Source organism: Panulirus ornatus, chromosome 9 (assembly GCF_036320965.1).
Source record: "Panulirus ornatus isolate Po-2019 chromosome 9, ASM3632096v1, whole genome shotgun sequence".
NCBI classification, from domain to species: Eukaryota; Metazoa; Arthropoda; class Malacostraca; order Decapoda; family Palinuridae; genus Panulirus; species Panulirus ornatus.
The window spans coordinates 30,575,064-30,591,301 of record NC_092232.1 but is presented as its reverse complement, the minus strand read 5'-3'; the positions used below and the strand labels follow the sequence as shown (position 1 = coordinate 30,591,301).

The window sequence follows — 16,238 nt, the reverse complement described above, 5'->3', positions numbered from 1 at the left end:
CTCCCAAGACATTCCCAAACCACTCGTCCCCTTCATATATATAAAGGAAAAGTTTTAGAGTGATGTTGGCAATATCCATTCATACCCATGTGGATGATAGTGGATGCACTGCTGTATCACACTGCCACTTCCTTCTGCTACCACTTACCCTCCTCACACTGGGACTGGGATCATGTTCATCCTTACTCCTAGCATTATCATGCTCTTGTCCCTCCTTCCTTTATTCATCTATATCTTTGTGAAAGTTACATTTACTTGATTAACAATCACTCTCCTTTTAAATGTCTGAGTCAAGCATATTTAACAAGTTCAGGCATAAATTGGGGTTTTCTTTTGCAGCTTAAGATGAAACTACTGAACTGTATGCTTTGGAACTATGATGGTCTCTGGTGAGTGAAGCATAAAAATATGGACTAATATGAGGAAATATCCTCTGAGATGCCATTAAGTGAATTTTGACCAGTTAACAAACCCCATAGCAGACTTTCTCCCCTACCATGTAAACTATTTAACAATAAATAAACACATTTATGTCATCTTTGACAAAATCACTCTCCAAGAACACTATCCAAAGCTCTGCAATCTGGGTCTTACAAGTTTGTTTCCTTGGCTATACCCTTTTAGGTCTCACTGTCTGCATAGAATTTGAGTACTGCATTATTATATCCCTCAATATCAAAGAATGTTGTCTGGCCCATCTCATACTCTTGAACATGAATAAATATCACTCCATAGTCTACCAATATTTCAAATTTTGTACAGTGGTTATCATTGTTTTCTTATCTTTATTATCTACAGCTCCATTATTCTGTTCAGTAGGTTATACTCTTTTAGGTGTACTTGTAGGATCGATGTCAACTCTACCCATATTGCTTTCCTCAGTCAAGCTAAACATGACATTTTTAGAATCTTAAAATTGATGTTGCATATTTTCTCACATTCTGGCAATGTTCTTAAAAGTACAATTCAACAATAATGAGAGGAAAACTCAATATTCCATCAAGCATAGCCAGCAGAGTGTAAATAAAGAAAGGTGTGGCCTTATCTACTGATTTTTTTATTACATATATTTTACTACATATCCCTGGGGATATGGGAGAAAGAATACTTCTCATGTAGTCCCTGCATGTCGTAGAAGGCGGCTAAAAGGGGAGGAAGTGGGGGGCTGGAAATTCTACCCTCTCATTTTTTTCAATTTTCAAAAAAAGAGGAACAGAGAAGGGGGCCAGGTGAGGATATTCCCTCAAAGGCCCAGTCCTCTGTTCTTAATGCTACCTCGCTAACGCGGGAAATGGAGAATAGTTTGAAAAAAAAAAAATTTATTACATATATGGGTGAGTGACAAATCACTTTGTTAAATGGGGAATATCAGTGCAAAGAGTTTTGACTGTACAAGAATGAAGTCTGCAAAAATATACAAAGAAAGATAATACAGTTATCAAGGGGAAACACACTAAGTTAGAATAATTCTGAGAGGTGCAATTATTGAAGAATATGAGCTGTTCTATGGCTGACATATCTGAATGAAAATGAATATGAGGGGAACTTCTGATTCATCATAAATATAATCACAGCAGGATTCAAGAATAAAAACCAGCAGGAAGTAAAAAAAACTCAGTCCATAATATCATCAGGCGTAGGCTCAGTTAAAGAACAGGTCATCAGGCTGAAGGATTACGAGCAAAAGAGTTAATGAAGATAAAAAGAAAATATGCAAGGAAACGTACATGACATGATCAAGAGTGCATACACAGTAGAGAATGCTATAATCCCAGAATCACTGATATGGGATGAGGAAAGTGTGTTAAAAAGGATCAAAATGATTAAAAAACAAAAGTAGGTTAATTCGACAGTGTGCTCAAAGTGATGCAAAGTTTTAGAGAAAGAAAAGGGTGGACATTATAGAAGCAAAGAATTTGTAAAGGAAATAGCATATAGAAACACAAATATGTGTAAAACTTTACATCTGAAGCATAGCATTAGTAAAACTTGGGTACCATAGATCCAGGTTTGATGGGGTGTCACAAAATTATAATTAAATACATTACCAGGAAATTTATCCTACTTGGTGATTACCTTGACTCTCAACAGAGGCAAGGCCTAGGTATCATTGCCCATATAAGCCCTATGGGCAAGGTGAACAAACAGCCAACTAACAGGGAACTTCAGAAAATCATGTCAGAGTGGCATATGATTTGAGTCCAAATGTAATCAAGAGTTCCTCTACTCCATTCTCATAAACTGTTTGGTTTTCATCAAAAAAGAATCTGCAGTGTTAAGACAAACATTTCTGTATACTAAAAAGTTTACTACAAACAACAAGATTGAAAGCAACAGCTAGGGTATCTGTCGTAATCAACATAAAAAATTGCAATGCTCATGAATTCTTCTGTGCCTGCAGCTGTGATGATCTAGAATGATGCAGCATATCTCAAGATAACAAGAGCTAAATGTAACCACACCAGAAGCATAAGAAAGTGCTACACATGGACTAGAGAAGCCAAGGAAATCTCACCAAGTATCCTGACTCATCACCTAACCTTGATCAGTAATTCAGTAGTATCTTACAGTTTTTCATTACCTTGATAAATCTGAAAATCAACTACCTTAAGAGCTGTTGGGATGGGAAATCTGAAAAAGCTTATACATCAAAATTTCCCGACCAACTAGTTGACCAAACAAAATTGGCCACATTCATTCTTTCATATCTAATGATTGTTACATGGGCTTAATCATTTAATATCAAAAAGGATGTAAAATGTGGATCCTGCAGATCACGTGTGATCAAAGCCTTTTTGTACATGTCTGAAACTGCAAGCAAGAATTATGTCAAAGCATGAGAAAACAGGCATCATAATAATCTTCACATTGCAATAGGTACAAGAAATCAAAGTGACTGATCAGTTCCGCCCATTCATAGTCATAGGTATTTCAAACAAAAGGTGTGATATATGAAATGATGAACTAGGTAACTCTATTCATCAGACTGAAATACATCTTTTATTTTCTTGCTGCTATCATTTCTTATTAGTCAATGATTTGAACACACATGGGAAACCAGGAAGCCTGATAAATCATGAGTAGAAAAACAAAAAGGGTTTTCAAAACACTGAAGCCTTATGTATAATGTATTGTACCCCCCTGATGAATGTCCCCTCAAGGTCTTAACCCCTAATGTCAACCTCCAAACCCTTTTGCAATGTAACATGAACATTTTCTAAGAAATATGTGTATTAAAAGTTTGGTCCAAATCCATTTACCCTATTTTCAAACACTGTGTACATAATAACTATGTAGCACTTTGCTATATAAGAGAGCATGATCAATGGTCCTAGCCTCAAGTTCTAATCATGTGTAAAGCTTTGTATGCAGTACCTTTACAATATTTGGTCCATTTCTAGTAACCTAGTTATAAGACTGTAAATAAAAATTTTGTAGCATTTCAATGCACAAGACCATGTGACCTTGACCCAACCTAGAAAACTAAAAATAGGTGCATAGTCTACTATTGCAGAATCTGCAGTACCAGTTTGGTCGATGTTCGAGCACTAAGTCAGGAGGAGTGTACACAAAATCATGATGTGTGGATGGAACAAAACTTACAGAAACACTGATGACGGAAAAGCAATGCACCCTCCTACTTTGAAGAAATTAACATAAACATGGTCATGTGTTCACTTCTCAAATAAAAAAAAAATGTATGCCTAATGTAAAACACAGCTGTTCCCTTAGAGATTTAACAAATATAAAATTAATCATGTTCTCAAGCTGATACCATATACTCAATTGTTAAGAACTCCAAATAGATAACAGTAAAATACCTGATCATAAAGAACTTCTTTCTGTTGTATTGCTCTTCCATCTAGTTCCTTTATAAATGATAAGTTCCGAGCCTTTGAAGATAGTAAGGCCATGATCTCTCCTTTGACCACGGCCTCCTGCTGCTGCCACATGGTTAATGCTTTTTTATGATGCAGTTCAGCCTCCATCACTCTTTCTTTCTGTCTTGTTAAACCCCTCACCATGCCCTCGGTTTCCTGGCAACACAAGATGCAAATGAGATCAAAGATTTCAAGAATATTACATGAAATTCATGAAATCCTAACTAATCAATCTACTTACACTATTTTTGTAATTAAAACAAGAAACAGAAACTTAATGTAAATGCAGCTACCCATCCTAACTTCAACTAAAAATAATTGATAAATCAGCAGCAAAAGATGAAAACATTTTTTATCAATAAATATCTCATCATTTAGCCTCCTTATAAAAGTGAACTCTTTATATGCATTTGCGTATTTGTTAATAAATTCCTGTAACTTTCAACAAATCCATCATCCTCATTTACACTACTCTCTTCACATTTTAATTTCACCATACTGAAACCTTACTTTGTTTTAACTTTAACCCATCAGACAGTTCTTAACCCTTACAGTGCTCTGTGGTTCATGAGAAATTGCTCATGACTGGTCTGTGCTTCATATGAGGTTTAACCCTTAAATGGCCACTATCATCTAAAATGATACTGACTCAGCATGCAAAAAAATTTAAAAATTCTTTTAACATACAGGATGTTTTTATATCAGTAGTCATTGAAGAAAATACCCCCCAAAGTTAGTACACTTTCCTCTATACTGGTGTGGTAGTGTGTTGAGTTGACAGGGGGAGGGACTTGGCTGGCAGCATGAATGCTCCTTCCTTTATATAATCATACCATAACTATGATTTTTATCTAAGTGTGATTTAATACTTTAATACAGAGGAGGGACTTGGCTGGCAGCATGAATGCTCCTTCCTTTATATAATTATACCATAACTATGATTTTTATCTAAGTGTGATTTCATTCCCCATACATCTAAACATATTAGACACTTTATGGTTTTTATCTATGAGGAATTCAACATATCCAATATGTATTATGTACATACTTATACATACATATCATACATGGCTCTATATTTTACACAAAATCTGTATGTATCTATACATTTACAAACACAAAACATTATTAACATGAATAAAAGAAAAAACTTTTCATAAAAAATATAACCACAATAATAAGAGATAGTGTTTCTTTTATGACTAACCTGACCAAAATATTGAGCTCATAAATATCGCTTCCCACCAGAATGATGCAGTTCCACTCTTTTTGATGAATTATGAGTGACTGATCCACTATTTTTTTCTGCTGTGTTAATAGATTATCACTAACACTTATGGACAAGAGATGAAGCTACATTGTTGTTAAGTTATTACTGAACTTATGGACAAGAGATGAAGCTACACATCAAGTGGAATTCAAACAGGGGCAGGAAAAGTCAGAACGTCAACTGAAGTTGGCCACTGTTTAAAGGTTAATGGTCCCCACCCTCATATGAATTCCCAGCTGATGTATGATTCCATCCCTTATCCACAGATGTCTTTTAAAGGTCCCCACCCTCATATGAATTCCCAGCTGATGTATGCTTCCATCCCTTATCCACAGATGTCTACAGCAACCTAACTGCACAATTGGAAAATATTTCATGCTATGAACAGAGATGCCAACTTAGTGATTTTGGCACTAGATCTAGCACCTTAGCATGTTTTTCAGCACCTTTTTTTGTTCTCAGTGCAAACTTAGAGTTATTTCAATATACAAGGAAATTCATACTAATCAAAATATATTAATGTGATTCAGGAAGTTTAATAAAAATCTATCAAAATAACAAGGAAAACAATATGAATATTGAACAAAATTCATTTTCAGTGAAATGAACATGGAAAAATTTCGGAACAGGTTCAGTTCGGGTGTATTCCATGGGCTCCCCTTCCTAAAGTCCCTCATTCAGTTCAGGTTCAGTTGGACTCTCTGGGGTGACAGAACTATCTGTAGGCCATGAAGGACAGTAATATTGCTGGTTGTAAGTGTGCAGGCCATTACATTTAATGAACACGACAGGGTAAGAAATATACTCAACATTTTACAGCAGTGCTTGAAAGATCCCAAATATGAAAAGTGGTTAAGGAAAGTAGTGGGATATGAATAGAAAATGTCTTTGCAAATAATGCCATTGTCCATTGTCTGCCAAACTTAGTGACACTGAAAGTAACAGCAAAACATCTAAACACAAGAAAGCTGAAGAGGCATTAGGTACTCAAAGACAAACAACAAATTCATTAGAAAAAGTGATTATACAAGGGAGACTGAAGAAAATTTATCATTATTCATTGCAGAACACTGTTCATTACGCGCTGATCATTTCAGTGAGCTGTAAAAAGAGCGATTTGCAGACAGAAAAAGATGCAAGAATTTCAAGTTAAAAAGGTCTAAGTGTAGTGCAGTTTCGTGCAATGCGATTGCTCTCCATTTTAACAATGACTTGAAAAATTATATAAACAATCAGAAGTTTAGCCTCTTAATTGATGAGAATAATATCATTACAGGAATGAAACTATTGGGTACTGCTATCCAATTCTATTTTAAAAGTATAAAGATTGTAGTGACTTTCTTGAACCTTGCTGAGCTGACTAACTGTAATGCTAATGGGATGTGTGACGCCATCAAGAAGTCCTTAAAAAATAATGGGTTGGAATTACAAAACCTCGTTGCAATTGGCACCGACAATGCTTCTGTGATGACAGATGTTAACAGTGGAGTGTATGCTAAACTCAAGTTAGAAGTTCCTCATTTGATCCTGATCAAGTGTGTGTGTGTCATTTTCTACACTTAGCTGTGTCTCATGCTGCAGCAGAGTGTCTCCCTAGGAACCAATGATCAAAGAGACCTATAATTGATTCTCCCACTACCATTCACCAAGCAAGGTACAAGGAGATATTTTCTTTGATGGTCAAGCTCCACTGAAATTAACACAGCTAAGTCAGACTTAATGGCTATCAAATGAATCAGCAAATGCCAGATTACTGCAGCAGTGAGTTGGACTTAAGACTCACTTTGAAATGGCAAGAAGTGGTGAAAGGTGTTACACAGCTCAGATCCTTTATGACATGATTTGTGACAAGAAAAATTATGCCTTCCTGATACTCCTGAAGCATATTCTTGGAGAAGTTCAGCATGTAAATGAGAAATCTGAAGTGGAGGTACAGGATCCAACCAAACTGCTTAGTGGCTACATTCAACTTACTGATTCCATAAGTTCTAAGGTCCTCATTCTAGGCAGAAAATTAACGGAAGGAGATTCAAAAGAGACTACTTAGACCTCCATCCAAATTTGGGATACGAGTTAGAAAAGGAGATGGCACAATGTAAGTTTCCTGACGAAAAGGATGTTTGAGGAAGATGAATACAGTTTGTAGTGGAGTTAATGAAACAGCTTCATCAACGTTTGCCTGACAATGTCCAAGTGTTAGAGTCAATGTCATCACTGAATGCAAGTGAATGTTTGCAGTCCATAAAGCCTGGAATACTGGAATTAGCAAAGATGTTTACTGATAACGAAGAAATTCTCACACACATTGAGTTCCAGTGGAGGTAGCTTCATGTACTGTGGAAACAGAACACTGGCACCCTAGCACTCTGGGTTGAAATAAACTTGTACAGGGATGCAACAGGAGAAAATCCCTTCAGTGACCTTTATGAGATGGCTTTGACTGTGTTGACATTGTCTCACCCCAGCGCTGATGTATAGCGTATCTTTAGTCATATGAACATTATGAAGTCAAAGCTTTGAAACAGATTGAGTATCAAAAGCTTCAATGATATACCAGCTTAAATGATAAACCAGAGGAAATGGAAACTGCTGTTATGATTATAAACTGCTTAAGGAAGTACTAAAAAACATCGGGTCGCTGAAATCATATGAGTCACTGCAACTGCAACCAGGACCTCACAAATGCCACCACAACCTCAGGACACTGAGGACGAAGAGATGGTGGATTGGGAATTATCAAATCTGGAATAACAGAGTGTTTAAGTGCTAAGGCAGTCAATCATACCAGTTATTAATAATATGGCATGTCAAAGAGCAGAAATAATTACAAGAGCATTTTATCGTTGTCATTTTAGGAATTTTAGTGGTTTTTTAGTACTTTTCAGGAGTGAATCTAGCACCATCTGAAACTTTAAGTTGGCAACTCTGGCTATGAATTATCATCACCCATCAACAATTAAAGAAACTGAAATGACTTCATCATGTACAGTACATTATGTTTTGTTTGTGTAAATCTTATCTGCCTGAAACTCCAATGCCACTTCTCAATCTTCAGTGCCAAACCCTTAACAGGCCACTGGCAGATGGCAACTCTAGTGCAATGTTCTCAGAGACTCCTACCTATATGTTCCTGCTGACTACTTCTACCTTATGTACCTACCTAATGTTCTAGCCTAATGTTCCAAACTACTACTACCTAATACTCCCATCTTATGTGCCAAACTACTACTGCCTAATGCTCCCATCTTATGTTCCAAACTACTATTACCTAATGCTCCCATCTTATGTTCTTAACTACTACTTCTACCTAATGTTCCTACCTAATGCTCCTCTTAATGTTACTACCTACCACTTCTATCTAATGCTCCTACTATTTTGTCAAAAGGCAGGACTGCCACAAAATAGAATTATGAATAATGAGCTCCGTGAATTCAGTGTTGAGTGTGTTATGTGTGACAAGGAAAGATCATATATTTGTGAACATAATGCCAGCAGTCCACATATACATGAGGCAGGATGAAAAGACAGCTACCTGGGTCAGAGGAGCAGAACTTGACAACTATTGAGATACTGACTCACTACAAAGCCATCACTAACTTAGCAAGGAAACAAATGAAAGAATGGCCCAACCCACCTACATACACATGTATATACATAAACCCCCTTACACGCACATATAAATACCTATACATTTCAACATATACATACATATACATACACAGATATATACATATATACACATGTACATATTCATACTTGCTGCCTTTATCCATTTCCATTGCCACCCCGCCACACATGAAATAGCAACTCCCCACCACCACCACGAGGTAGTGCTAGGAGAAGACAAAAAGGGCCACATTCGTTCACATTCACATTTCCACATCCAGGCCCCACAAAACTTTCCATGGTTTACCCCAGATGCTTTACATGTTCTGTTTCAATCCACTGACAGCATGTTGACCCTGGTATACCACATCATTCCAATTCACTCTCTTCCTTGCATACCTTTCACCCTCCTGTAACATCAGGCCCCGATTGCCCCAAATCTTTTTCATTCCATCTTTCCACATCCAAATAGGTCTCCCACTTCTTCTCGTTCCCTCCACCTCTGGAACATATATCCTCTGTCAATCTTTCCTCACTCTTTCTCTCCATGAGACCAAACTATTTCAATGCACCCTCTTCTGCTCTCTCAACCACACTCTTTCTATTACCACACATCTCTCTTACCCTTTCATTACTTACTCAATCAAACCACCTCACACCACATATAGTCCTCAAACATTTCATTTCTAATACATCCATCCTCCTCCGCACAACCCTATCTATATCCCATGCCTCACAACCATATGACATTGTTGAAGCCACTATTCCTTCAAACATATCCATTTTTCCTCTCCAAGATAACGTTCTCGCCTTCCACACACACTTCAACACTCCCAGAACCTTCACACCCTCCCTCACTCTGTGACTTACTTCCGCTTCCACTGTTCCATACGCTGCTAAATCCATTCCCAGATATCTAAACCACGTCACTTCCTCCAGTATTTCTCCATTCAAATTTACCTCCCAATTAACTTGTCCCTCTACCCTACTAAACCTAATAAACTTGTTCTTATTTATATTTACTCTCAACTTTCTTCTTTCACACCCTTTACCAAACTCAGTCACCAACCTCTGCAGTTTCTCACCCGAATCAACCACCACCACTGTATCATCAGCAAACAACAACTGACGCACTTCCCAAACCCTTTCATCCAGAACAGACAGCATACTTGCCCCTCTCTCCAAAACTCTTGCATTCACCTCCCTAACCACCCAATCCATCAACAAATTAAACAACCATGGAGACATCATGCACCCTTCCCACAAACCAACATTCAGAGGGAACCAATCACTTTCCTCTCTTCCTACTCGTACAAATGCCTTACATCCTTGGTAAAAACTTTTCACTGCTTCTAGCAACTTATCTCCCACACCATATACTCTTAATACCTTCCACAAAGCATCTCTTATCAACCCTACCATATGCCTTCTCCAGATCCATAAATGCCGCAAACAAATCCATCTGTTTTTCAAAGTATTTCTCACATATATTCTTCAAAGCAGACACCTGATCCACACATCCTCTACCACTTCTGAAACCACACTGCTCTTCCCCAATCTGATGCTCTGTATATGCCTTTACCCACCAATACTTTACAAACTTATACCTCTGCAATTTGACCACTCACCTTTATCTCCTTTGCCTTTGTACACAGGCACTATGCATGCATTCCGTCAACCCTCAGGCACTTCACCATGAACCATACATACACTGAATATCCTTACCAACCAATCAACAACACAGTCAACCCCTTTTCTAATAAAGTCCACTGCAATACCAGCCTTGCTGCCTTTCATCTTCCACAAAGCTTTCACTACCTCTTCTCTGTTTACCAAACCATTCTCCCTGACCCTCTCACTTCACACACCACCTTGACCAAAACACCCATATCTGCCACTCTATCATCAAACACATTCAACAAACCTTCAAAATACTCACTCCATCTCCTCACTTCACCACTACTTGTTATTACCTCCCCATTAGCCCCCTTCACCGATGTTCCCATTTATTCTCATCTTGCGCACTTTATTTACCTCTTTCCAAAACATCTTTTTATTCTCCCTAAAATTTAATGATACTCTCTCACCCCAACTCTCATTTGCCCTTTTTTTCACCTCTTGAACCTTTCTCTTGACCTCCTGCCATTTTCTTTAATACATCTCCCAGTCATTTGCCCTACTTCCCTGCAAAAATTCTCTTTCACTAACAATCTTACTTCTTCATCCCATCACTCACTACCCTTTCTGTACTACGTACCCAGGTAGGTAGTACAGGTAATATACCTTCCTGGTCAGTGGCTGCCAAGCAATTACTATCTATATATCTACATATCTGTGTAAATGATATTCATATACATACACAACATGTACAATATATTAAAAATACATATACTATCTTATTTATGTATTTTATATCTCATCCCAAGAGACCTATTATGTTTTATTGTCTATTCATGATTACCCTAGGACCAAAATATATGAAAGAGGTCTGGTGTTAACCAGGCCCTTTCTAAAAGCTGTACTTCTTTCAGTGGTGAGGATACAAACTCCTTTGGAATAATGAGTTCTTTGATGAGACTGTACTCCCAATAATACAGCATTGTCAATGGAAGGGTATAACCTCTTGCGGAAGTAGCAACACAAATATCTTACAAATGGCTATTTGTCTGGTTCTCCCATAGAGGGGTATCTCCAACTGATTTACACAGCAACTTTCTGATGATTCCTTACAACAGTGTTACAGCTCTTTCTCTCTGTAGTATCTTTTCTTATACTTTAAAGCACATATTTCACAGGTCTTTAGATATGACTCAGTAACAGAGAAGTTCTATTAAAAAAAAGCGTTTCTTACTTTTACCATGGCTTCCAGAGAATGTAATGAATCTTCAGCAGATATCACAAGTTCAGTGTTGATGGCTAGTTTTTCCTCTGACTTCTTGCAGTTCTGCTCTATACTAGCAAGGAATGCCTCTTTCTCCTCTAAAAGTGCTCGCTGCTCAGACAAGTGAAGATTTAGGTTCTCAATTTCTTTATTAACTTGACTGAGAGCATTTTGTTGGGCCCATATCTGCCAAAGAGGGGCACAGTACAGTATACTGAATAATAATATGAGATCTAAAGGAAGTTGTGATTTAAGTCTTCTAAACTCAGCATAAACCAGGATCACTGTCTATTATTTCTGACTGTTACATAAAACTAAAACCACTTGGATTAAAATATAAATGTCTAAAACGTTACATCAAGCTGAATAAAACTGTTTCAAATAAGTTAACATTTTACATGAAAGTTTTTACTATATTAAATACATTAACAGGAAAGAACACTTTAAAGTCATAAGGCATTTATCTACCTTATAAAGCTAAATTACGTTATGCAATTCAATGTGCTCAAATCACTCAATTTTTGTTAAATTTGCCTTTAAACAAATATACACAGAAAATTCATAATTCAATACCTGTGACTCAATTTGTTCTCTTGTCGAAAATACACTTTGATATTGTCCTTTAACCCATGCCCCTTCTTCCTCTACAATTCTAGTGCTTTCCACAACCTCTTGGCATGAATTCTGCACTTGCTTCAGGATCTGGTTCTCCTGGTCTACCTCTCCCTTTAGAAGTCCAATCTTCTGCTGTACTGCTAATGAGTCCTGTAATGAGATGCTTCACAGCTGTAAGGTTATATAAGATAGTCTGTAACATTTGTAATTTCAAGACTTGGGCTCACTTTCAAAAAATTAGACACAGCAACAATTCCAGCAAAATTTGTAGTTCTACTTAAATGCCTTCCACTCAGAAACTAAAATGTCCTCCACTTACAAAATCAAAATCCCATGAGGACTGTGGATATGATAGTTATTACGGGTACAAGTTTCCCTCTATTACAGAAATCTGCTTCTAAATGCCAAATTCAACCCTCCTTAAAAGTATGGAAAAACTGCTGAACATCTTCAACCTTTCTCTTTTCCATTTATGTGAGTAAATCACATATACTATCATCACCTAAAATGCAAGAATTCAATCATGATCCATAAATAAAAGAGTAACCCTACTAACTAGAATTTGCATCATGATACAAAATTCAACCTGAGCATATTTTTCTAAAATATTACAGAGATAAATCCTTTTCAGTCTAAATATATTGTATAATAATTAATAGGACCTTCCCATCCTATGGACATGCAAGAATTTCTCTTCTCTGGATTGCTTTTCCAGAGATTTGTTAACCTTGATTCACACAATCTGCACTCATGATCAGGATGAATTTCTTTCTAATATGATGGCAAACTACAGCTGCTGATACTGTCCCTTAGTCACACATAAGTGTACACTCACACTCAAGCATTCATTATGAAAATGCTTTTTTTTAATGCTACTCCAAAACTATTAAAGAAATCAATGAAATCTGCATTAAAATATTCATGGAATTAGGCCCTTCATCACTTGCATTTATTTGTGTGTGCAATAAGTTATAATGATCATATCTAAAAATCTGACAAATCTTGGCAAAATGAGAAAGATTAAAAAAGTAGGCTCTTAATCATGAAATTCCATTTTTCTAGTAAAGGCAGAGACTATCAGCAACGAAGAAAGCACTTGCTCCCATGAAGATTAAAACACTATTTTACCCTCTAATTAGGATGTCATCAACAGGATTTCACCCTCTCCAAACCATCATAATATCTACGAGACTGGTTTAATAATTGAGAGCTATGCACATACCAAGAAATCTAAATACCACCAGACATGAAGACTTCACTCTTTTCATATGATCATATGATTGAAAAGCTGAAAAGAGTAGAGTAAATCTTTTTTAATAACAAAATTGCACTACCAGAGAATAACTTTCAAAACTTATATGCACCCAAAGGGTTAATGAAGATGCCTCCCTGATGACAAAGACCTCTTTTACTCATGTATTACAGATGATTCACCCATTGGAATGTTCCTTAAGAAAACCAAGGAAAAAGCCACTTTTTTGACATCTGGAACTCATACAGTCAGCTTTTGACTGTGAAAGGAGTAATGATATTTTGATTCACCATGAAATGTTCTTTGCTAACAAATGCTTAACAGAGCTTGAATGAATAAGTAAACATTCTCTTTTGTAATTCATTGTTTGCCTAATAAAATCTATAAGTGTGATAACTGGATCTAAAAGATGTTTTAGAAGAAAACTTTTCCAGGACTGTACAATAAAAGGTTTAATCCACAACTTTAGCATCTTATTTTTGGAAAGAAAAAAAGCTTTTTGTCACTTGAATAGAATTAAACTAAATAAATTCATTAGTCTTTATGTAAACTTTAAATTTCTGTTTGTTTTCACCAGTCTTTCTGCAAACTAAATTTCTGTTAGTGTTTAAGCACTCTTAACATTCTTTCAAAACATTATCTTAGCCTGTTGACTTACACTGTTATAGCTGAACCCCTGGCATAGATGTTTTGCTCTCCCACTGAAAATATCTCTGCAGGTCCCCAAGACCATCAGTCATGACAATCACTTCACTGAATCCCTCTTTTCTTGCAAGCTTATTTGCCTGTTTAAGCAGCCTTTTGACTCCATTCCAAATATTAACCTAAACGGCCTTCCCCTTGGTATCATGTCTGTATTTCTCCATTCTCCTGACTTCTTTGAATTCTCTACTTGCATCTTTTACATCCAATGCCCCAAGAGACCCATTCCCTTCTTTGGCTTCCCTTTTGAGCCAGTTAGACAGTCAATACACGGTGGTGTATATGTGATCCTGTGCTATCTTCAACCAAGGGTCAGGTAAATTATCATCAACTTACGAGCTTCCTAGCTCATTCAAAAACATATCAATGGCTTTAACAGAGCAACTTGATATTGTACAAATACATATGTCATGGGATTTGATGAAAGAATTGGGAATCATAAGATACAGATGAAATATAAAAACAATCCAAAAGGTAAATACATACTTTACCTCAATGCAATTAGTTTGTTCATTAGCCTTTTGGTAGACATGAGTGAGAGTAACTTCCCACTGGGATATGAGGTGATCCCGTTGAGCAGCTGCCTGAAGAAATGCTGTTCCAAGTTGATCTAAGACTGTCTGTGCTGCTGCTGATTCTGCTTGAGCACTAGATAACTCTGCCTCAGCAGCTGCTACTTCACTACTCATACACTCAAGAGCAACACTAAGTTCCTGTAACAATTAATCATATTTGTTGTCATTTATCAAGTGAAATATGCTTTACTGATTTCTTTTACAAAGGCCATGGAAGACAAGAATTAAAATCTACCCATAAATAAACACAATAAAACAAATAACATCTATGAATGAGTTTTGATCTATAATCATAAAAGTTTTGTCCTGACTCAGTCACAGATAGTGTACACCTTTAGGATCCACAAGAAGCAGTACCCATGATAAAGTCCTTGTCAACCTGGAATTTGAAACTCTTTTAACTTTATCTAAAGAAACCTTACCATCAATACTCTCCCTCTCTCCTTCCTTCAGTCAATCTGTGCTATGAATGTGTTATAGTTTGAATGATTGCCTAAAGTAACATGACTACTACTGAATCAGACAAGCTCATGCTGGTGCTCCAGACCAGACAGCCCCCACTCTTAAACAGAGTTCTGATGTTAATCAACATATAATTAACATCCATAACAAATTTCCTAATGTGGTTAGGTTAAGGAAAGAAGTGTGTGTAACTGTGCTATCACAGAGTATAGGAGGGTGTTATAGAACATGTATGGAATGGATGAAAGAAAAGACCGGAATTATGAAGTATGCATGAGTAGTGTATATGCACCTGTGAACATGAAAAATGTGTGAGGTAAGGATGAAATGAAACATTTCTGGAGAAATTTGAGTGAAAGTGAAAATGGGTTTGAGAAGGAGAGAAGTGTGGTTGTTTGTAACACTTGTCAACAAAATTTTAACTTTTTTATGTCCCACAAACTAAAGTAGATGGACATTATAGTGCATCTTATGCTGAATTCGAATCTGTTTTCAAAATTTTTCTATCAAGCATGGCTTTTAAGTGACAGAGCAATCAAATTTTGCAATAGGTGTGAATTACTCATTCATAAATAAGGCTGGTATTACACTTAAAAACTTACCTCTAAAATGTAGAAGTGGACAATTTTTGGCCATATTAGGCCTCAGGAACATCCCTCCTTAGTGTCCAACAGTAATCTGCGAACATAGAGGGGCTCCACTTTCCTTGATACCGCCTTTCCATGTCCAAAATCTCCTGGTGAAATTTTTCACCATGCTCATCACTGACTGCCCCAAGATTTTCCAGAAAAAAGTCTAAGCGCGAGTCCAAAAAGTTAATTTTTAGACTCATATTGCACCCCAGAGCTTTATGTCTCTGGAGATAGGGGAGAAAGAATACTTCCCACGTATTCCCTGCGTGTCATAGAAGGCGACTAAAAGGGAAGGGAGCGGAGGGCTGGAAATCCTCCCCTCTCGTTTTTTTTTTTTTTAATTTTCCAAAAGAAGGAACAGA

The 16,238-nt window shown here is 36.8% G+C and overlaps 1 protein-coding gene across 7 annotated transcripts in view; it reads right to left on the bottom strand.

The window, feature by feature from the left end:
• The window catches only part of LOC139750309 (coiled-coil domain-containing protein 39-like), a 512,953-nt gene that overhangs the window by 120,681 nt on the left and 376,034 nt on the right, over positions 1 to 16,238 (bottom strand). For 6 of the 7 annotated variants that reach the window (XM_071664954.1, XM_071664953.1, XM_071664952.1 and 3 more), the window contains 4 exons: positions 14,699 to 14,920; positions 12,212 to 12,403; positions 11,609 to 11,824; positions 3,822 to 4,037 (listed from right to left, as the gene is read on the bottom strand). In XM_071664954.1, coding sequence (XP_071521055.1) covers positions 3,822 to 4,037; positions 11,609 to 11,824; positions 12,212 to 12,403; positions 14,699 to 14,920 — 846 coding nt within the window. The remainder of the gene's footprint in view (positions 1 to 3,821; positions 4,038 to 11,608; positions 11,825 to 12,211; positions 12,404 to 14,698; positions 14,921 to 16,238) is intronic. The other variant, XM_071664957.1, reaches the window with a different exon arrangement.